This window comes from Myotis yumanensis, unplaced genomic scaffold (genome assembly GCF_028538775.1).
Source record: "Myotis yumanensis isolate MYYU_CA2020_CCGP unplaced genomic scaffold, mMyoYum1.0.hap1 SCAF_3, whole genome shotgun sequence".
Lineage (NCBI taxonomy): Eukaryota > Metazoa > Chordata > Mammalia > Chiroptera > Vespertilionidae > Myotis > Myotis yumanensis.
Genome location: NW_027223754.1, coordinates 206,439,615 through 206,461,358, shown reverse-complemented (window position 1 = coordinate 206,461,358; position 21,744 = coordinate 206,439,615). Strand labels below are relative to the sequence as shown.

Below are 21,744 nucleotides of genomic sequence, written 5' to 3'. Positions count from 1 at the left end.
GGGTGAATATATCCTCCAACCCTGTCTGTGAGCTGGAGGGCCCCTGACCTCCCTGTGGGACCCTCTGCTATTCTCCATGGAGTAACCCAGACCCGAGGAAAGGCAGTGTGGCTTACTGACCGCTTCCAGTCAGAATGGGGGCTGCCAATGTGGTGTAATCTGAGAGATTCCGGGTAGATGCACACGTTCCCACCATAGAGGACAGAGCTTCCTGCACCAGCTCATGCAATCGTAGGTCTCAGCCTTAGTGATTCACAAACATGGTTCTTACAGTCCCTTGTGTCTTAGGAGGTTCCACAAAGTTGGACATGGCCTTGATGTGTTCCCATGTGATGCTGTCAGCAGCTAAGGTGTGACTTAGGCTGGTGACACCTGAGACGTGGGGGTGCTGGATGGTTGGCTGGAGAGTCAGGGGAACCAAGGTTGGTAGCAGATCCCCAGCTTCCCTGTCAATTGGGAAAGTGGCTGGACCCAGTGACCTTCAGCCAGGAAGGTCAAAGGCATCAGGCTTGCAGAGAGCAGGTGCCAGGCACAATCATCATTATTAGTAAGTTCCCTCGTAGCTCTGAGGTTTTGGTTGTTCAATTTTAAGTTCCCAGAATAGCTGAGACGAAAAGTCTGAGTGCACAGCCCCCAAGACTGCCCTCCCTTTTGACACCAACTGCATATTTTGGGGGTTCCCTGAACCACCTCAGGATCAAACCACAGTCCCAGTTTATTACGGAGAAGGACACAGTTCCCAGTCAGCCAAAGGGAGAGATGCAAGGGGCCGAGGCTGGGCAGGTTTCAACCGCGCGGCCTCCATTGTCCTCAAGACGCACCACCATCCTGTCTGTATTCAACAAGCCCATGAGGCCTCGCCAGGCAGGGAAGCTCACCCTGAGGTAGAAAGGAGTTATTCTGACACTGAAATTGTAAGGAAGACCTTTCCCAGGACGACCATGCAGTACATGGGAAGATCCTCATAATAGGGGAGAGATTGGGCTCAATTCTGAAAACAGCAAAGGCAGCTGGGGATTTATAGCCAGGGAGAAGCGCGAGGGGGTTGGTGGATGGGAAATTACTGAGAGGAGGTATCCAGGCCAGGGAGATTCTTGCTAAACTAACCTAAGAGGTCAAGCAAGGACTTATGCATCAAAGTTGGGGGATGAGAAATTTGATGAGATCTATCCAAGGTGATCAGACATTAAAAGTGTGGGGATTCTTGCCTGTCCAGCGTGGCTCGGTTGGTTGAGCGTCATCCTGTGCACTGAAAGGTTGCCGGTTTGATTCTTGGTCAGAGCACATACCTGGATTGCATGTTCTATCCCTGGTCAGGGTACTCAGTGGTTAGAATGTTGGCCCAAGGACCAAAGGGTTGTGGGTTCAATTCCAGTAAAAGGCATGCAATTCGGATGCAGCTTCGATACCCAACTCTGTCTTGGCCTGAGCAGGAGGCAACCAATCAATGTGTCTCTTTCACATCATGTTTTTTTTCCCCTCTCTCTCTCCCACATGCTCCCTCCCTTCCACTCTCTCTAAGAAACCAATGAAAAATTATTCTCAGGTGAGGACTATATATATATATATATATATATATATATATATATATATATATATATATATATTTGGGGAAGGGAAGAGTCTCGCTAAACTGACTTCCATGTTCCAAGGACAGAACATGGAAGGCCAAGGTCAAGGCCTAGTTGAAAAGAGGGCTCAGAAGAGCCTGATGCAAATATGGCAGAGTCTCAGTGTGCAGAGGGTTATTGGGGTGCTATCGCATGCTGCCCACATATCTGACCTGCAGCCTCTAGCCTGCAGGGCTAACTAATGCCTTTTGTCTCTAGTTCCTTCATCGGCAGAACTGATACCACATGCCCCAAAGGCTCCTTCATACATCACCTTGTCAGCCTGGCCAGGGGCCAAATGCCAGGCAAGCAATGACATGGCTACCAGTCAGGGCATCTGCGACCCTAGAGATCACTCCCAGTAGCCAAGGGAAAGGGCAGACTTCTCTGTGGTCAGCTTAAGTCTCCTCCACACTCTGAGATTGTCTGGGTGAGGGTCTATCTCTTCTCCCCGTCCCCCTCCCCCACCCTGCTTTTCCTTGTTCATCGCTGGAGTTCCCATTCTACAAAGACTTTGATGGTGATGGGTCCACCTGCCCTTGAGTGAGAAGCCGTCTTTATCAAATGCTTACCACTTAATTCCTGGCCGGTGTGGCTTGGTGGTTGAGTGTCCACCTATGAACCAGGAAGCCAGGGTTTGATTCCTGGTTGGGGCAGGTGCTCAGTTTGTGGGCTAGATCCCCATTGGGGGGTGTGTGGGATGTGACTGAATCCATAATTCTCTCTCATCATTGATGTTTCTATCTCTCCCTTTCCCTTCCTTTCTGAAATCAATAGAAATACATTAAAAAACAATACTTTCCACTGAAGAGCACCCCAAAAGGATTTTCCATATTTATTCTCTGTCTCAATAAGTACTATGGAGCATCTACAAGGTACAAAATATGTATTAACATTGAAAGAAAAATTCCTTACATTCGTAAAATTCTTTTCTATTTGACTTAGAGTCAAAGCTCTATGATTATGCAACATGGATCTTATTGGGCCCATTTTACGGAAGATCAAACTGCCTTGGTTAATCACCTGACCTTCATGATTACAGGGATAAGGCAGATGCACTCTATGAAGCCTTGAGCCAGCTGGGAAGTCTCGGGGCCTTGGACCGGCTGCACAGGGAGAGGTTTATGAAGGAGTTTCCTCAGGTGAAACAAGACCTTGAGAAATGCATACGAAAGCTCTATGCACTTGCATATGGTTTTGACAAGGTGCACAGGGACTGCACCATCACCCACGTGGCGACCTCTACCACCAGCATTGTGTCTGACATTTTGAACATCGTTGGCCAGTCTCTGGCACCTATGAACGCAAAAGCTAGTCTGGTGGTCTCGACAACTGGGAAGGGACTGGGGGCAGCAGCTGCTGTGACCAGTGAGATAGCCAGCTTTGTGCAAGACTTTAAAAACGAGTCAGCCAAAGCAGAAATCAGGAGCCTACTGTCAACTGGCAGCAACAAACAGAATATGTTTGAGGACGTTGTACGTCACAGGAAACCCCAAGCTGATGTCTTAGCAGAGAAGTGCCTCCAACCCCTGCAAGACCTTGTGAACAATGCCGAAGCCTGCAACGTGGCCTGGACCAAACCTCACTTAGCAGCCGAGGCCAAGAGCTTCCTGCGCACGGGGGCAACCTCAGACGAAAGCAGCGCACAGCTGCAGCAAGCTTTTGGAGGCACTGCTCTGGCCATGACCAAGGAAGCCAGGATAGACGGTATAACCACTTCTGGCTTATCCTTAGTGAAGGATAGCGTCAGGCTTGGGCTGGACTCATGGCGCTTGCATAAGGGGCAAAAGACACAGTCAGCTGAAGAGTGGAGGCAGCAGGCCCAGGAGCTGGAGGGATGGCTGAGGGAACTCAGCCACATACACAACATTGTACAGAAGGCAGAGCTGGGGCGGCGCAGCAAGCTGGCCCGCAAGGAGATAGAGGAGATCATCAGGTCCAAGGACAATGAAGGCATGAGTGTGAGTACCGGGAGGGCCAGCACGGAGGCTTGGTGGGGGAGTGGACACTGAGGCAGGGCCCTCGGGGACCTCTTGTCCCTCTGCTCCTGACTCGGTTTCCCTCGTTGGCAGGTGTGTGAGCGGAAGAAGTCAAAGCGGACCCTGGAGCAGCAGGTGGAGAAGATGAAGACCCAGATGGAGGAGCAGGAGGATGAGCTTCAGGCCACCGAGGATGCCAAGCAGGGGAACCTGCAGGCCATGAAGGCCCAGTTCAAGCGGGAACTGCAGGGGCAGAATGAGCAGAGCGAGGACAACAAGCAGCTTGTCAGACAGGTGCGTGTGGCCCTCCTCCTCCAGGGTCAGGGCCCTCTCGGCCTCTGGGCAGAGGTTGGCATGGAATCCCCCACCCCACCAGGTTTCCACAGGCGTCCTCTCTCCTTCCTCTACCTGGATGGTGGAAGGCTCCCTGGCCATGTCTTCCAGTCCTCTGTTCTGGGGAAGTGGGGGAATCAGTGACCATATCAGGATTTTTTCTGTCAGTAATTTTCCTTGGCTCCTGAGCCCCATGGATTCACAGAGCTAGGCCAAACCCACCTGGGCTCAGAGCTGGCATCGGGTCTGTGTGTGGGTCCGGCCTCCAGAGCTGTCGGCATCTCCCCCAGGTGCGGGAGATGGAGGCAGAGCTGGAAGACGAGAGGAAGCAGCGCTCACTGGCAGTGGCTGCTCAGAAGAAGCTGGAGGTGGACGTGAGGGACCTGGAGGACCGCCTGGACTCAGCCAACAAGAACCGCGACGAAGCCATCAAACAGCTGCAGAAGCTACAGGTGAGGTCAGGGCCGACCACAGCAGATCTGGCCACACACGGTGTTGCTGGGATCAGCGTGGGGCTGGGAGGCTAGTGGGGAGGCCCGTGAACGCGGATGTGCCACCTTCCCCTGTCCCAGGAAGGTCTTGGTGCCCTTAGCCCCTCTCACAGACGGGGACTCAGGCCCAGCGGTTGAGTGGGAACGAACGGTCTGAAAGCTACTTGACCACGATCTGTAGGATTAAAACAGATGGCAGGCGAAGAAGAAAGGAAATGTGCCCCTGCGTGTGGTCGGGATAATCTGGCAGAGTAGCAGGTGTCAGGGGTGGGGGGAGGGGAGGGAGGGGGGATGGGGCCAGAGCACAGGATTCAAGCCAACAGGCAGTTGTAGGAAGTGAAACACGAGACACGTGGGTCCTATGGACACAGTGACTGCGCTGCTCAGAGTATGCTTCGTAGATCCTGACGGTCTACAAGTGTAAAACGCTGTAGGGCAGCGATTGTCAATCCTGTTCTCTGGGCAACTTAAGCTAATCACTAACTTTCTGCAGCGCACCATAAGATAGATTAAATTTTTGCTGATCTGGCCGAAAAAAAGGTATAATCTTGATTCATTCACATGATACAGCTATGGTTGGTTATATTGGCTGTTGTCATTTTTTCATTTGAGGGAAATGAGGTCAGTGCCCCTGTCTAAATAGTCACGTATGGCATGTTTTAAAAATTCATGTGGCACAGGTTGAATGTTGCTGGTGTCGGGTAAAGGAACATTTTGTCTTTAGTTACTGTTTTGCCCTTTTAGTTAAGCTGGTTCCCTGTGGTGTCAAGAAAAAGCCAGTCACAAGCCCCTGCTGGCGGTTGTCTCTGGGATAGGGGGTAGCAGGTGGGAGGTGAGGTGGGGTGGACATGGGTGGCCACTGGGGTCAGGGTGCTGGTACCAAGCGTCTCCTCCCCCCCCAGGCCCAGATGAAGGACTACATGCGCGAGCTGGATGACAGCCGAACTTCCCGCGAGGAGATCCTGGCGCAGGCCAAGGAGAACGAGAAGAAGCTGAGGAGAATGGAGGCTCAGATAATTCAGCTGCAGGAGATGGTCCAGGACCAAAGGGGCACTCGGGGTCCCTGCCCTCAGGCCAGCAGGCAGCAGCGCAGGGCCTCCATGGGGCCAGCTTTGGGCAGAGCTAAAAACGAGCGATGGTAACTCCACGAAGTAGTTGGGGGTGGTTCTTTAATTTTGCTTTTCTGTTTAATTGTTTTTTTAAGTGTATATTTCTTTTAATTGATTTCAGAGAGGAAGGGAGAGGGAAAGAGATAGAAGCATCAGTGATGAGAGAGAATCATTAATCCGCTGCCTCCTGCACACCCCTACTGGGAATTGAGCCGCTACTGGGCATGTGCTCTGACCGGGAATTGAACCATGACCCCCTGGTTCATAGGTCGATGCTGAACCACTGATCCACACTGGCCCACCTATTTTTAAAGCCTGTGGGAGAAGGGAGAGGGCGGTGCACCCGGCAGTTGCTTTGGAGATGTCTGATGGTGCGGTTTTCACAGCCCCATCTGCACCCCTGCCCGCCACTCCCCACCCCTCCTGTGCTGGGAACTGATGAACTTGAGGCTCCCTCCTCTCCTCCTTTGTTCTGGGCAGAGTGCCTTTCAACTTACAATCATTAATCGAGATAAATTACTCCATTTCCTGTTTTAAACTGACATCCAAAATCTGGCAACTCTGAGAATGTGCCCAGTTCGCTTACACATTGTACATTCATTGAAATTAAACACAGTGCATTCGTCTTGACTTCAACATAAAAATACTAACATTATGGGTTTGAGTTTTGTCATCTTTATTCTTAGTCATGACCCTTCCTACGTTGACATTTGTTCCTCATTCGGGGCCCAATTTTGCCACCTGAGGAAAGACAAGGAGGCTGTCCCCTGAATGATGCCGGCAGCCTGGCAACAAAGGCTGAGACCAGTGGCCACTTCCTGTGAGGTTGGCAGGTGCTGTTGGCATGGAGTGCAGTGCCCTGCGCTCTGCAGCCCAAGGTGCCCATCAGTGAGCCACTCTGATTATGGCACCAGCCCCCTGGGTTACATGTTCCTGCCCACTCCCACTGCCCTATAAACAGGAGGACAGGGAGATGGGGTCCCTGTTCTGGACACTAAACTCTTCGTATCCAGCGTGTCTGAGCCAAGCTCCCCTCCCCATGTGTTGGAGAGACTGGGCCGGGCCGGGTGAGGATGCTGGCCGAGTTCCTCCAGCTGGTGACTCCTCCAGCCTCCACCAGGCGATGCTGATGGCACATGCCAGACCCCTTTCCCTGTGATTTTGGGGTTCCTTTCCCCCTGAGTGGGGGTTCTCCTCACAGTGGGCTGAGATGGCTTATTGACCAAAGAATTTATCCAAGACCCCACCTCCGAGCTGTCCTCATTCCAGGTGACCTTTCTTGTGACGTTGGGGGTCCAGCTGAGCGCTACTTAATAGTCACTGGGTCTTTTGGGTTCCTAAGTGGGGTGATCTCAGCTCATGCCAACAGGCGCCCATCTCACCTCATGTGGCTTTGTAGCCCCCACCCCGGTTGTTCTGCCAGGAGACCATGTTCACTGAGGCCACGGACGTCTACTGGGGTCCTTTCTGCGTTCTTATCAGAGGGCCCTTTGGACAACAGGACTCCGCTCCTGTGGGTCTGGCGTGATTCTGCACCTCACAGGGGGTGTGGGTTGTCCAGCGGCAGTCAGGCCAGTGAAAGGGGAGGAACCAGGAGGAAGGCAGGTTACAGGAAAAACAAGACAAAAAATAACTGTAAACAGCGCCAGAGGCCAACTGTGACACTTGCTGGGAGTCTTGGCCCCTCCTTTGAGTTGCCTGGTGCAAGGCCCGCCTCTCCCCTCACCTTGGCTTCCTCTTCTCTGAAACCAGGCCTTTGCTGGGGGGTCATGTCAGGCTCTGCTGTGTGGTCCTCATGCAGTACCATCATCACTCTGCCGCCCCTCCCTGAGGAGGGGGGAGGTGGCTGTGGCAACTCATGGACATTGGTCCGGGATGAGCAGGCCTCATGGAGGGGCCATGTTGGCCTCTGGGGTCCACGCCCAGCCCCTCCTTGCGGGGTGGGGTGGGGGCAAAGCTGAAAGGCCCATGAGCTGCACCACTTATAGCAGCGGTTCTCAACCTGTGGGTTGCGACCCCTTTGGCGGTCGAACGACCCTTTCACAGGGGTCGCTTAAGACCATCCTGCATATCAGATATTTACATTATGATTCATAACAGTAGCAACATTACAGTTATGAAGTAGCAACGAAAATAATTTTATGGTTGGGTCACAACAAAGGAACTGTATTTAAAAGGCCAGAAGGTTGCCCTAACTGGTTTGGCTCAGTTGATAGAGTGTCCGCCTGCGGACTCAAGGGTCCCAGGTTCAATTCTGGTCAAGGGCATGTACCTTGGTTGCAGGCACATCCCCAGTAGGGAGTGTGCAGGAGGCAGCTGATTGATGTTTCTCTCTCATCAATGTTTCTAACTCTCTATCCCTCTCCCTCTCTGTAAAAAAATCAATAAAATATATTAAAAAAAAAAAAAAAGAAACAGGAGGGAAATGGTTCTGCCTATAAGTCAGTGGTTCTCAACCTCCTGGCCTTTTAAAAAATATATATATTTTATTGATTTTTTACAGAGAGACCACTGAGACAGGAGCCAGTGACCCCAAAGGAAGAAGGGTGTGGGGGGATGTGAGGGGGATGTGGAGGAGGCAGGGGAGGTGGATGTGGGGTGTGGGGGGAAGCAGAAAAGGTGGGGGACGGTAGGTGAGTAAGAGCCTCTGTTCCTTGCGGCCTGGCTGCCCTGAGGCTGATGGGACAAAGGATTTCCTTTGAGATTTCAAATCATGACCTTGTTTCACACACCCTTTCAGCTTAGTGACGGGTCTTGTGGGAAACTGAGGCCCTGAGAGGGGAATGACTGACCCCGGGTGCCACACTGAGACCCTGAGCAGGAGGTGGGCAGGCTCTGCCTCCCTGCTCTTGGCCGGCCTCACTCATAACCGTGGGGGGTGGGAGACGTAGGAGGTGGTCCTGTGTGTCTGAGCTGGAGGAGACTGAGCCCAGGTCCCTGTGTCTGTACAGCAGAGACACACCTGGGAGCTGTTGCCTTATTCACACCACATCCCTCCTTAGCCTCCAACACCAGGAGGTGTGGGCTCTCCTCTGCCCGCAGGAGCTGCCTGATGCTGGGCAAGCCCCTTCCCTGAGAATGATTTGTTCCTGTGTCTCCCCATGGTTAAGAATCTGGGTTCAGTCTCTCCATGTTGATCCGTCGACTCCTGTGTGGTGTGGACAGCGAGTCACCTGTGGTCCACGTACCTACTGCACACAGAGCCCCGGCCTCTCACAGTTTCTGCCTTGGCTGATGGTAGCCTTTGCCGTCTTTAATTGTTAAGAATTAAAATCGGTCAAAGTTTCCCTTTATGGCTTCTGGGATTTGCATCTTGATTTGCTATGTTTCTGCAACTCAACATGAGTTTTAACATTTCTTCCCCCACGTTTATAGTTCTCCTTTCGGTTTTACATTTAGATTCCTTTGGGACTGATTGATTTTGGAGGAAGCTTTTGTGTTTGTTTGTTTTATTAATCTTCGGCAGAGGATATTTTTTTCCCATTGATTTTTAGAGAGAGTGTGAGGGAGGGAGGGAGGAAGAGGGAGAGGGAGACAAACACTGATGTGAGATGCATCAATGGTTCTCTCCCACATGTGCCCTGACCTGGTTCGGGGATGTACCCTGCAACCCAGATTCATGCCCTTGACTGAGAATCAAACCCTCCACCCTTTAGTGCACAGACCTGCACCACATGGGCAGGGTTGTGGAAGCTTTTTGTTTCTTCTTCCTTACCTTCTTCGTCTGCATCTGTGTCCTCTTCCTAATGCAGGACATATTTAATGGTACCTACAGCCTTCAAGGAGCCTCTGGTGCAGGAAGCAAAGTGCCTGGCAGCAGGTAGTGAGCAGGAGTGGGAGGGGCTGGACAGAGCTGGGCCTGAGCCCCAGACATGGGCACCCCCGCCTGGGGGAGGGGCAGCTTTGTTATGTCCTGCTCTCAAGGCCAGGCGTCAGAATCAGATTTTCACGTTCCTCTCTTCCTCTTTCTCCTCATATAAAAATGTGATGGCTGCCGGAAGGATACAGGAGGAAACAAATGGAACTCCCAGAAAGCTGATAGAACTGCCAGAAGTACATTAAATCAGTGGGGAAATTTGTGTGAAATCTGAGTCATAGTTTTTGCATCAAGATCAACAAGAAAACCAAATGGAGTGAAACCGTGGTTTGCTGTGTGGTTGAGTGGCTGGTTGTTCTGTGTCCCTGCCATAGGACACACCAAGGCTTGAGCCATCAGTGCCAGGAGCGCAGAGGGTACCCGGGGTCAGGAGGGGCAGCAGACAGTAGACCTGGCCCTGTGTTTACAGATATAATTGGTTCATAGTTCAAAGGTTATTAGAAGAATGTGAGTCATTATTTGCAAAGTCTTAGAGCATCCTGGGCAGAGCAAAGACACGCAGGTGAGCCACCTTAGGATCAGCTATTAGTATACAGGCAAGTCCCTTGGCTCTCTGTGTCAGGCAGGTCTCAGGAGGGGTAACTGATAAATGCTGTTTTGCTTCTTAAAATATCGCCTACAGACAATCAGCATTTCCTTTCTTCCCTGGGCTCCAAGGCAGGATAGTCCAGACAGAACTGAGAGAATCCTCTCCATGGAAAGGTCTGTTTCCATCATGATCGTTCATAGAACAGAAATGATCCAGAGTGTTTTCATTATTATTGATTTGAGATGGAGAGACACAGACAGACACGTATTCATGCATTCATTGATTGATTCTTGCATGTGCCGTTCCTATGTGCATTGTATTATCGAACCCACAAACTTGGCATCCTGGATCGATGCTTCAACCAACAGAGCTACCCAGCCAGGGCCAGAGTGTGTTCTCACAATGACGGCCATAAGACCTGACTGCCTTCCCTTTACCTGCCCGTCCCATTTTGGGAAAATTTGGCCTCAACACAGAGCCCAGGATTACAGTATGGCCCCATCCCAATGGTCACCAACACAAGGTGGACACTGACACTTCCTAGGAAAGAGCCCCCATAGCGCTGTGAGACCACACGATCCAACCAAAAGGTTGGTCATCCATGCATCCTTCAAATTGACTTGTGATCAAAAGGGGACAGTGGATGAAAAATGGGTTCTATGTAAAGTAACCTCACAGGGTGATGCGATCATAAATTCCTACCTGGGCAGGTCATGGCGGGGGTCATCTCCCAGGCATATACTTTTTAGTAAAAGGTTTGTTTTCCTTAAGCAAGCCCTGTCCATTGTTTCTGTGCATCTAGGTGAACTCACCTTTGAAATAACCACCCTCGAGAGCACAATCTGGCCTGGCCGGTGTGGCTCAGTGTTTGAGTGTTGGCCCATGAATGAAAAGGTCACCAGTTCGATTCCTAGTCAGGGCACATGCTTGGGTTGTGGAATCAAACCCAGTAGAGGGCATGTAGGGGGCAGCCACTGGATGTTTCTCTCTCATCAATGTTTCTATCTCTCTCTACCATTCCTTTCCTGTCTGTAAAGTCAATAAAAACATTTCTGGGTTTTTTTTTTTTTTTTGGAGGGGCAGACAGCACTGAGCTTTATTTCCAAACACAGCAGACAGAATGCCCTGACCTTCCACCCATCACCCCTTCTGAGCCCAGGAAGGAGACAGGCATGGGTCTACCACCGGCCCCACCTAGGAGGGTGGAGCCTGAGTCCACCTCTGGCTGAGGCCGGACAGGGCTCCCCTCTCATGGGCACCCCTGCCAGAGGGAAGAGGCTGGAGGCGATGGCAGGAGCACTGTCCTCCAAGTGGCCAGTCCTCAGGTTGTCCACCAAAGTGCACGGGCGGGGCTGGGGTGCCTGGGGTTCTGACCAGATTGGGGTGGGGGACGGGACCTGCACTGACTGGGCCAGGTGGGAAGGGCTGGCCGACAGCTGCTGGTGCTGGGCCTCTGAGGTGACACAGGACCAGAGGTCCAGGCTCTGGGGGCCGGAGCTTTTCTCAGGTTTTGGAGGGAGAATGACCCAGCTCAGCAGACAGTGACTCACGTTCGTGGTCTTCCTGGGCACTGTCGCTCTCCCGCCGGCCTGGGAACTGGGTCTGTGAGAGCAAGGGGGTGAACAGGCCAGCGATAGGGAGGGTCCCTGCACTGCCTGCCCACTGCTGGCCTGCCCCTACTCACGCGGGCTCACTGTGAATACACTCCTTCTTGTTGGTTTCCCGGAACTCCTGCAGCTTCGAGAAGAAGGCCTCGGGCTTGCTGCTGATGGGCGAGTTGTTGTCCAGAGACCCTGCAATCCAGTCATAGCCCAGGTAGGGTCTTAGGCGCCAGCTCCTGTCAGGCACTGGAGACTCCTTGTTGAAGTTCACTCTTAGCTCTGAGGCTGACTTGGCCACCGACCGCCACATGGCATCCTGCTCAACCCACAGCTACCTCAGAAGCTCCAGGTTGAGCTGCCACAGCTGCTCCAGGTGCTTGGTCTCCACCATCCCAGGCATATCGTCTGGCTTCCCACATCTGATATCGGATGTCGCTGACTCCCGGCTGTAGAGTGCCTTCAGGGCGGAGTTCCAGACCCAGTTCTGCTACCAGGCTCCTGCAGGGACTCTTTCCTCTCTCCTGCCTGTTCCTCCTGTTTCCTTTTCCTGCTTGGCATCCTGTGGGAAGGAGGTTCTCTGGGCATTGAGGACATCCACACAGAGACTTGTGCATGGCATGAATGCTCCTGGCAGCGTTATTCATAATAACCACATATAAAAATGGGAATAATTCAAATGTCCATCAACTCACAAATGGGTAAACTATCAATAAACAGGAAAGTGGCTATTTTTTGGGGGGTGGGCACACTTTCAATTATTTTTATTATTTCGTTTTTGCGCAATAAAGTTACTCTTTTTAGAAATCTAATGAGAGGAGAGAAACCAAGATGGCAGCATAGGTAAACACCGGAGAATGCTGCCTCGCACAACCACTTCAAAAATAGAACTAAAAGACATAACGGACATCATCCAGAACCACAGGAAGGCTGGCTGAGTGGAATTTCTACAACTAGAAGGAAAGAGAAAAGCATACCGAGACTCAGAGGAGGTGCGGTGCTGAAGTAAAATACAAAGGTGTGGAGGTGCATGCAGAGAGGGCTGGCGGCTGAGGACACAATTGTCTTTTTCAATCAGGAGGGAGTCTCAGGCTCTGAGCTCCAGTTCCGGGCTAGTCTCTGGGGACCCAGACTCATACGGGGAGAAACGGGACTGTCTGGCATCGGTCGGAACTCGAGGGCAGCTTTCTCTCGGAGGTGCTCACAGCAATAGCCAGAACCTCTGAAGGCAGGACTGAGAGCAGCCATACTGCTCGCTCCGCCCACCCTGTTGATTCCCTGGGACCCGCCCTGCCCAAGCTGTGCACGGAGGCTTTTGCATGTGAAAGGCCTGGCCCTTTGTAATCTGAAAATAACTTAACAAACTACAGCTGCCCCAAGTCCCCAGTGCAACTTGCATTGCTTTACAGCTAGCTTCTGCTGGGTAGCCTCAGGCAGAGACTAGATTAGCACCTCCTTAGATCCAAGAGCCAGTGTACCCAGTGGTCAGAGTGGGGCCATCCAATTACAACTCCTCATATCTATAAGGGACACACTCAGGGGGCAGACTCAGTGAGCACCAAAGCCCCACTGAAACAAGTCTTGCCCCATAAGGGTGTCTTCAGCACAGAAGTTCTCCCACCATAGACACAGCTGATTCTCACAGCCAATTGGCCTGGAGGTCAAATCCTCCCAGAATTACCTACAACAATCAAGGCTTAACTACAACAAGACTGTGCACAAAGCCCACAAGGGGGTGCACCAAGAGTGTCTACCTCAGGTAATTGGGACACTTAGCACAGAAAGCCACTCTATTGACACAGCAAAGCATAAAAAAAATGCCGAGACAAAGAAACAGGACACAAATGACAGAAATGGAGGAAAGCAAACTACTGGATATAGAGATCAAAACCACACTTTCTAGGTTTTTCAAGAATTTTCTAGAAACCACCGATAAATGTAGTGAGATCCTCAAGAAATCTAATGAGACCCTCGATGTTGTGATAAAGGACCAACTAGAAATTAAGCATACACTGACTGAAATAAAGAATATTATACAGACTCCCAATAGCAGACCAGAGGATCGCAAGAATCAAGTCAAAGATTTGAAATATGAAGAAGCAAAAAACACCCAACTGGAAAAAGCAAAATGAAAAAAGAATCCAAAAATAAGAAGATAGTGTAAGGAGCCTCTGGGACAGCTTCAAGCGTACCAACATCCGAATTATAGGGGTGCCAGAAGAAGAGAGAGAGCAAGATATTAAAAACCTATTTGAAGAAATAATGACAGAAAACTTCCCCTACCTGGTGAAAGAAATAGATTTCCAAGTCCAGGAAGCGCAGAGAACCCCAAACAAAAGGAATCCAAAGAGGACCACACCAAGACACATCATAATTAAAATGCCAAGAGCAAAAGACAAAGAGAGAATCCTAAAAGCAACAAGAGAAAGAAAATCAGTTACCTACAAGGGAGTATGACTGTCAGCTGATTTCTCAACAGAAACTTTGCGGGCCAGGAGGGTGTGGGAAGAAATATTCAAAGTGATGAATACCAAGAACCTACAACCAAGATTACTTTATCCAGCAAAGCTATCATTCAGAAGTGAAGGTCAGATAAAGAGCTTCACTGATAAGAAAAAGCTAAAGGAGTTCATTACCACCAAACCAGTATTATATGAAATGCTGAAAGGTATCCTTTAAGAAGAGGAAGAAGAAGAAAAAGGTAAAGATACAAATTATGAACAATAAATACACATCTATCAACAAGTGAATCTAAAAATCAAGTGAATAAATAGTCTGATGAACAGTATGAACTGGTGATTATAATAGAATCAGGGACATAGAAAGGGAATGGACTGACTATTCTTGGGGGGGATGGGGTAGGAGGGGTGCGGGAAGAGATTGGACAATAATCGTGCACCTATGGATGAGGACAGTGGGTGGGGAGTGAGGATGGAGGGTGAAGTGGGAACTGGGTGTAGGGGAGTTATGGTGGGAAAAAAGAGGAACCAATGTAATAATCTGAACAATAAAGATTTAATTTAAAAAAAAGAAATCTAATGAGACTAAAAGAGATACAATACTTTTTATAGATTAATTACTTTGGCATAAACACTTGACCAAAACATGAATTAAACACCACCAGTGATGCGAAAGTTGACAGCTTTTAGTGTATACTGTTTGTGTATGTGTTTACAGAAGCACAGTTTGTACATTATAAATTAAGCAAAATAATATCTTAGAGAAAACTAAAAAATTTCCAGTAATGGAAACCTGTAAAAACCATTAGCTATTAAAATTAAAATTGTATGATAGGTGTGGGGAAATGACACAGGGCTTCACAGCTAGACTAATAGAGGGAAAGCCAGGGAGTGATATTGAGATATGAAGATGATGATAGAGCATTATGTACTTAACATATAGACAGTATAGTGTAGGAATAAATGTAGCTCTAGATGGGATACCAAGGAAGATGAGGAGAGTACTAGTCTGATCATCCTGTGAATTCTCATCTAGTAGAGAATACGAGTAACACTGAAGTATGTATCACTGTGGTGAGAATTACAAAGGAATGCACAGCACAGGTCATTAAGTAACATTACTTCAAACTATGGATTATTAAACCGAGAGAAGAACATGGAAAATATAGTTCACTGAAGATAAATTAGAAAATAATTTCTAAATTGCCATTGGTGTTTGTGTGTGCATGTGTGTGTGTGTGCGTGTGCATGTGTGTGTGTATTATATTTTTGCATTTGTGTCTCTACAACCATGTCTGTTTGGGAAGACAATGAATGATGCCTGCTCCCTTGCATCGGATTTTACCTTTCCAGACACCCCTGTCATCTCTAATTATACTTCCTCATGACAGTTAACAAATAAAGCAAAAACTAGACAATTCATTTTATACCATGCATCATGGGTGATAATTTCCTTAATCTGGGTAAAGCACAAACCAATACATATGATTTGAAGGTTATCATCTACACTAATAAAAGAGAAACATGGTAATTAGCGTACGACCGCTACCCTTCCCATTGGCTAATCAGCATATCCTTATGCAAATTAACTGTCAGCCAAGATGGCAGCCTGCAGCCATGCACTGAAGCGAACAGGGAGGCTTGCTTGCTCCAGTGATGGCAGACTCCAACGTTCCCCGCCTGACTTGCCAGCCTCTCAGTTGCAACTCTAAGCAAATATGTTGCAAATATAGAAGCTAAACAAAACCCCAGAAACCGGCTTTCAGTCAGCCAGGCTTTAGCCAGCCTGACCGCAACATTGTATCAAATACAGAAGGTAAACAAAGGCCAGAAACCTGCTTTCAGCAGCGAGGCCTCAGAGCTAAAGCTGGCCCAGACTAAAAAAAAAAAAGAAAAAAAGGAGCAATTGGGAGCTTCAGTCACCCGCCAGCTGGAAAACGGCCCTCAGCCCCTCAGCCCCTCAGCCAGGCTGGCCAGGCACCCAAGTGGGACCCCCACCCTGATCCAGGACACCCTTCAGGGCAAACCAACCGGCCCCAACCTGTGCACCAGGCCTCTATTCTATATAGTAAAAGGGTAATATGCCTCCTGGCACCGGGATCAGTGTGACAGGGGGTAGCGCCCAAACCCCCTGATCGCCCTGCTGGCTCTGTGTGTGACAGGGGGCAGGGCCACAACCTCCCTATCAGCCCTGCTCTGTTCATGACAGGAGAAGGTGCCCCAACCCCCTAATCAGCCCTGCTCTGTGCCTGATAGGGGGGAGCTCCCCAATCCCCTGATCGCCCTGAGGCTCTGTGTGTGACAGGGTGCGGCACCCCAATCCCCTGATCGGCTCTGCTCTGTGTGACAGGGTGCGGCGCCCCAACCCTCCCCCCCCCCCCCCCACCCACGGGCACTACTCTGTGTGTGACAGGGTCGAGCCATAACCTCTCCATCGGCCCTAACCTGAGTGTGACAGTGGCGGCGCCCCAACCCCCTGATCGGTCCTGCTCTGTGGGTGATTGAGGGTGGCGCCCCAACCCCCCTCCATGGGCCTTGCTCTGTGTGTAATGGGGTAGAGCCATAACCTCCCCATTGGCCCTGCCCTGAGTGTGACAGGGTGCAGCACCCCAACCCCCTGATCTGTCCTGCTCTGTGTGTGACAGGGGGCGGTGCCCCAACTCCCCTATCAGCCCTACTCTGTGAGTGACAGGGGGGAGCTCCTCAACCCCCTGATGGGCCCTGCTCTGTGTGTGACAAGGTACGGAGACCCAACCCCCCTGATGGGCCCTGCTCTGTGAGTGACAGGGGGCAGTGCCCCAACCCCCTGATCGACCCTGCTCTGTGAGTGACAGGGGGCAGTGCCCCAACCCCCTGATTGGACCTGCTCTGTGCGTGACAGGGGGTGGTGTCGCAACCTCCCCATCGACCCTGCCTTGAGTGTGACAGGGGGCAGTGCCCCAACCCCCCAATCGGACCTACCCTGAGCGTGACTGAGGGTGGCATCACAACCTCCCGATCCGCCCTGCTCTGTGCATGACAGGGGGCAGCACCCCAACTCCCCAATCGGCCCTGCTCTGAACCTGACCAGGGGCTGCACCTAGGGATTGGTCTTGCCCTCTGCCACCCGGGAGCAGGCCTAAGCCAGCAGGTCGTTATCTCCCGAGGGGTCCCAGACTGCAAGAGGACACAGGCAGGGCTGGGGGACTCCCCTCCCCCCTCCGAGTGCACAAATTTTTGTGCACCGAGCCTCTAGTATTTAATAATACAGTAAATAGATATTCAAGACAAAAAAGGAAATTAAAAACAAAAATGTATAACATATTTGTCTAATTTGATAGGGCACCAGGTAAAGGGCTTCCTTAGGTATTGGAGTTCCCCAGCATACAGAATGATTCCTAATCTATTTCTAGTCAGAAGTGACTACAGCAATAGATAGGCCTGAGATGGGAGAGAAAGAGCAATAAGAGATTCTAGATATAAGGGAACTTTGTGCTACATTTACAAAGGCCACACTTCCATCTTCATAATCCAGGAATACCCCTACTCGGCCAATAGGTTTTGGGCACACATTGCAGTAAAAGTGGGGAGGTTGTGAAGACATTATGGTGCATGTCGGTTTTAGCACAGCCAAGAAGGTAGAATGCCTTCTGGAGATTTATATTCATCACTATCCAATCATCACAAGAGACTCCTATAGCCCAATTCCAAGTGTCTCCCCCTTCTATCTCCCAGTAATGTTTTCCACAGTGAAAAGTCTGAGGACTCAAGAAAACAAAACACTCAGAGAGTGGAAAGGCACATGGTACACCTTGAATAACATCCAACACTCAGGCTTATCAAATTTCCCCCTAGGAAGACATGACTTCGAGTTCTTTCCTGACACAGAGGGATAATCTCACTGTGAAAGCTGATCCTTTCCATCATCGGGATGGTCATTGCAGTGAGCTCTGCTTTCACAGGCTGGGGCATGTGCACACACACTGCCTCACTGTGGTGCGATATGTCTCCAAAATCCAGGAGCATCTCTCCATCTGGTTTATGGCACATTTCCTTCAGCTCTGTATACAATCCTCTTAAAAGCTCCCTCTTGTGTGCCATCCTGGCTTTGCTGTCCTTGAGTTGTTGAAAGATCTCCTTGCCTTCTCTTTGCATTCTCTCTAAATTATCATGCTCTTCAGGATAGAGATCTGGAGGCAACATATCATATTCAGCTCTGATTGCTTGCGCCTTTGAGATCACATAAAACTCCCAAGAACTGGTTGTGAGAGTTTCCACATTCAGGTTTCTGTCATTTTCACATTTCTCCCATAAAGAGCACATTGTCTTGAGGAGTTTCTCTCTGTGCTGCTCAGCGGCCTCTTCTACTGAGCAGTGTCTGTGAGCCTCATGCTCCTGGGAGATAGAGCAGTGCAAACAGAGCAGGCTCCTCTGATCCTCACAGAAGATCTGCTTTGCCTCCGTGTGTATCCTACACCTATTGTCCTTAGAGCGAAGGAATTGCCACAGACTGGCTTGTCTGACAATGAGAACCATTTGCTTGAGACACACATTTGTGTGAAATTCTCTGGGCTGGATTGCTTTCTGGCATTCAGAGCAGTGAGCAGGGACTGACCTGTTTGGCCAGCTGAGGAAGAAACAGGGCTTGCAAAAGCTGTGCCCACAGTCTATGGTGATGGGGTCTATGAAATAGTTCCTGCACATGGAGCAGATGAGTCCATTCTGGAAGACTTGCAAGATGTGATCCATATTTTGTATGAGCTTCTGATTCAAACTCTGCTTGGAACATTCAACTGGCAGGACTCAAACTTCTCCTTCTCAGTGCAAGCTCGCAGGCTCGCTCGGCTAGCAGGCTCACTCAGCCCGCAGGCTCACTGGCGTGGTTATCATTAAATACTCGTGGGGTGATTGAGTACTCGAGGGGTGTGATTAAGTAATTAAGCCTAGGAGCCTCTCAGAGCCACCAGGTGCCCACCCTTGAGGTTTTTGCAGAACCAGCTGGGCCAGAGCCTCTGGTCCTGCCCAGGGATGAAGCTGACAAGCCTGAGCTCCTCGAAGGTCCCCCACAGCCAGCCCGTGCCCCCCACCCTGCTGCCAGGCTGCTGTGGCTGCCTGGTTGTTGTGTGTTTTTTTTTAAAGAAGAGACCACACTCTTGTTGACTGTCCTTTAATCCAATCCCTACCTGCTTTCTCCCACTTCATGTAACCTTCCTTACATCCCCTCCTTCATTCCAAATTCAGAGAAGAAGCTGAGTACCTGTTATTCTCCAGAGCATTTTAGATCTTGCACAGTTTCGCTCAAATAAACTTTCCCAAAAATCCTTTAAAAAAAATACAGCCTTAAAAAGGAAGGGCATTCTGGCCCATGTTCCAACAGGCATGACCCTTGAGGACACTGTGCTAAGTGAAATAAAGCCGTCTCAGGACGATAAACATTGTGTGATTCCACTTAAATGAAGCACTCGAATCCGTAGCGATGGGAAGTAGAAAGGCAGTGTCCAGGGGCTGGGAGGTGGGAATGGGGAGTTATTGTTTAGTTGGCATTGAGTTCTGTTTTATAAGATGAAGAGAGCTCTGGAGGCTGGTTGCACAACAGGGTAAATATAATTTAACACTACTGAACTGTACCCTAAAAATGGTAAATTATATGTTGTGCATGTTTTAGCATAATAAAAGAATTTTTAAAAGAATGATGTGTGTGTATGTTTAAAAAGTACTATGAGCTGGAAGATGGAAAAGGTGGACACCTCATATCCTGTGAGCATAAATGTAAATTGGTGCAATTTGTTTGCATTAGAGTGTGGTTCTAGGCATAAAGGAAATTTATATGGCAATATCCTCTGTCCCAGTCATTCTATTTATTAAATATCTTAAGGGAAGCAATCTCAAATGCAGACAAACTTTTATGCCTGAAGGATGTTTCTGTGCTGTTTCATAAAGAACTAGAAGCAAGCTAAGGTACACCAGTGGGCGTGGCAGAAGAGAGACCTGGGCACCATCAGGAGGGCTGGGCATCCCACAGCAGGGCTGCAGGGATGGGGCCAGGACTGCAGGACCCCAGGCTCCTCTTTCTAGAATTATGGAGATCCAGCTACCGCCCTCTGAGGTGATTCTGCCTGGGGCGTGATGAGGGCTAAGCACAGGGTAGAACAGGGGGAGGGTGACAGGGGAGTGGCACCTTCAGCCTTTGGGGGGCTGGTGCTGCGGGTGGGTTTGTCTCGAGGACAGCCCTGCCCACAATGAACGTGAGCTCCACCTGCTACATCTGGGAGGCCTGCAAGCTGAATTCCCCTTCCCAGGTGAGCTGGACCACCTTCTCTGTCCTCCCCTGAGAGCAGCTGCAAGAAGCAGTGAGCAAACTCCTTCCCAGGCTGAGCACTGAAGGGGAACCCAAGCATTTCAGAGAGAACACGCCCTGAGGAGCAGAAAGCAGCCATCCCAGGTGGTGACCCTGGTTCCTGGGGCCTGGAGCAGGCCTCCCTCCAAACCGCCCTCCACGGGGGAGGACAGAAATGCCCTCTCTTACCAGGCCAGCCTGTGGGTCTTGCCTGCAGTGACGGTGGCTGCAGCGGGTGAGCAGGGCCATCTTCCAAGGCCCCATCTGAGGGACAGCGGATTCCAGCTGCTTCTCAGAGAACAAACATCCTCCTGGAGTCTGTGGTTTCTTTGTAGCCCTCACCTGAGGATATGATGTTATTGATTTTAGGGAGAGAGAAACATTGATTGGCTGCCGCCCATACCCGCCCCCACCAGGATTGAATCCGAAACCCAGGCATGTGCCCTGACCGGGAATGGAACCCACACCCTCTCTGGTGTACCGGACGACACTCCAACCACTGACCACCCTGGCCAGGGCGGGGTTTCTTTTTTGGACCAAGTCTCAGCTCAGATTTGTAGCAGAGCCTGCATCAAGGTTTGCAGAGGTGAGCTTCTCCCACAGGTGAGTCTGTATCAGTTGTGTGTTGTGTGTAACATACCACCCAAGGCTGAGCGGTGTAAAGCAACAATGACTTTCTAGTGTATGTTCTCATGAGATATGGGTAGGACCTGAGCAGAGCTCAGCTGCGTCCAGCTGCAGGTTGGGCTGGCCTGGGCTGGAAGGTCCCGGAAGGCATCTCTCAGCGCTGATGCTGGCTGTTGCTGGGGTGTCTCACACATGGTGCCCTTTCCTCCAGGGCTCTCTCTCCATCCTTCACTAGGACAGCCTGGCCTTCCTCAGTGCAGGGCAGCTGGGTGCCAAGAGGGCAAAACCAAAAACCGAGGGCTGGGCCTAACCCCACAGAGCAACACTTCTGCTGCATTCCATGGGCCAAATCAAGTCACATGACCAGATTCAGACCCAGACTCTGCTTTTGGTGGGAGGAGGGGCATGCACTCACAGGGAGGCACAGACTGTGGGTGGGCCTGCTGGGCCTGCCCTCCCAGACATCTCAGCGTTAGTGACCAGCCCCAGACAGGGACCCAGCAACCTCTTCAGCCTGGCGCAGACACTGACAGGATCTGGGAGCTTCCTAGTGAATCCTGGGTTGGTCAGTGGACATGGGGCAAATGCCAGGAGGGTGAGGAAGGGTCTCTGGTAGCTGAGGAGCACCGGGGAGAGTCTCTGGGAACTTTGAAGGAGGAATGATGGGCCCGAAGGGGGAATCTCAGTCACTGTGCCAGAGACCAGTACAGCATCGTCCTTAAAGTACAGCGTTGGAGGCAACGGGGCAGGTCTTGAACCCTGACTCGCACTCACCAGCCACGGAACAATGAGGCCACTATTTTGTCTTCCCAGGTC

General features: G+C 50.5%; 2 protein-coding genes and 1 pseudogene across 2 annotated transcripts in view; 1 reads left to right on the top strand and 2 right to left on the bottom strand.

Moving 5' to 3' along the window:
* The window catches only part of LOC139006527 (apolipoprotein L2-like), a 53,478-nt gene extending 47,325 nt beyond the window's left edge, over positions 1 to 6,153 (top strand). The window contains exons 5-8 of the mRNA XM_070408846.1: positions 2,653 to 3,571; positions 3,683 to 3,883; positions 4,213 to 4,374; positions 5,316 to 6,153. Of these exons, the coding sequence (XP_070264947.1) occupies positions 2,653 to 3,571; positions 3,683 to 3,883; positions 4,213 to 4,374; positions 5,316 to 5,555 (1,522 nt within the window). The 3' untranslated portion in view covers positions 5,556 to 6,153. The remainder of the gene's footprint in view (positions 1 to 2,652; positions 3,572 to 3,682; positions 3,884 to 4,212; positions 4,375 to 5,315) is intronic.
* A 4,953-nt stretch (positions 6,154 to 11,106) lies between these two features.
* Positions 11,107 to 11,839, bottom strand: LOC139006526 (migration and invasion-inhibitory protein-like). The gene is made up of 2 exons (XM_070408845.1): positions 11,613 to 11,839; positions 11,107 to 11,530 (listed from the first exon to the last, which is right to left on the bottom strand). Exons 1-2 carry the CDS (start codon positions 11,837 to 11,839, stop codon positions 11,107 to 11,109), a joined length of 651 nt encoding a protein of 216 aa, XP_070264946.1.
* Positions 11,840 to 11,860: 21 nt separating this feature from the next.
* Positions 11,861 to 20,550, bottom strand: LOC139006525 (tripartite motif-containing protein 51 pseudogene; annotated as a pseudogene).
* Positions 20,551 to 21,744: the final 1,194 nt, after the last annotated feature.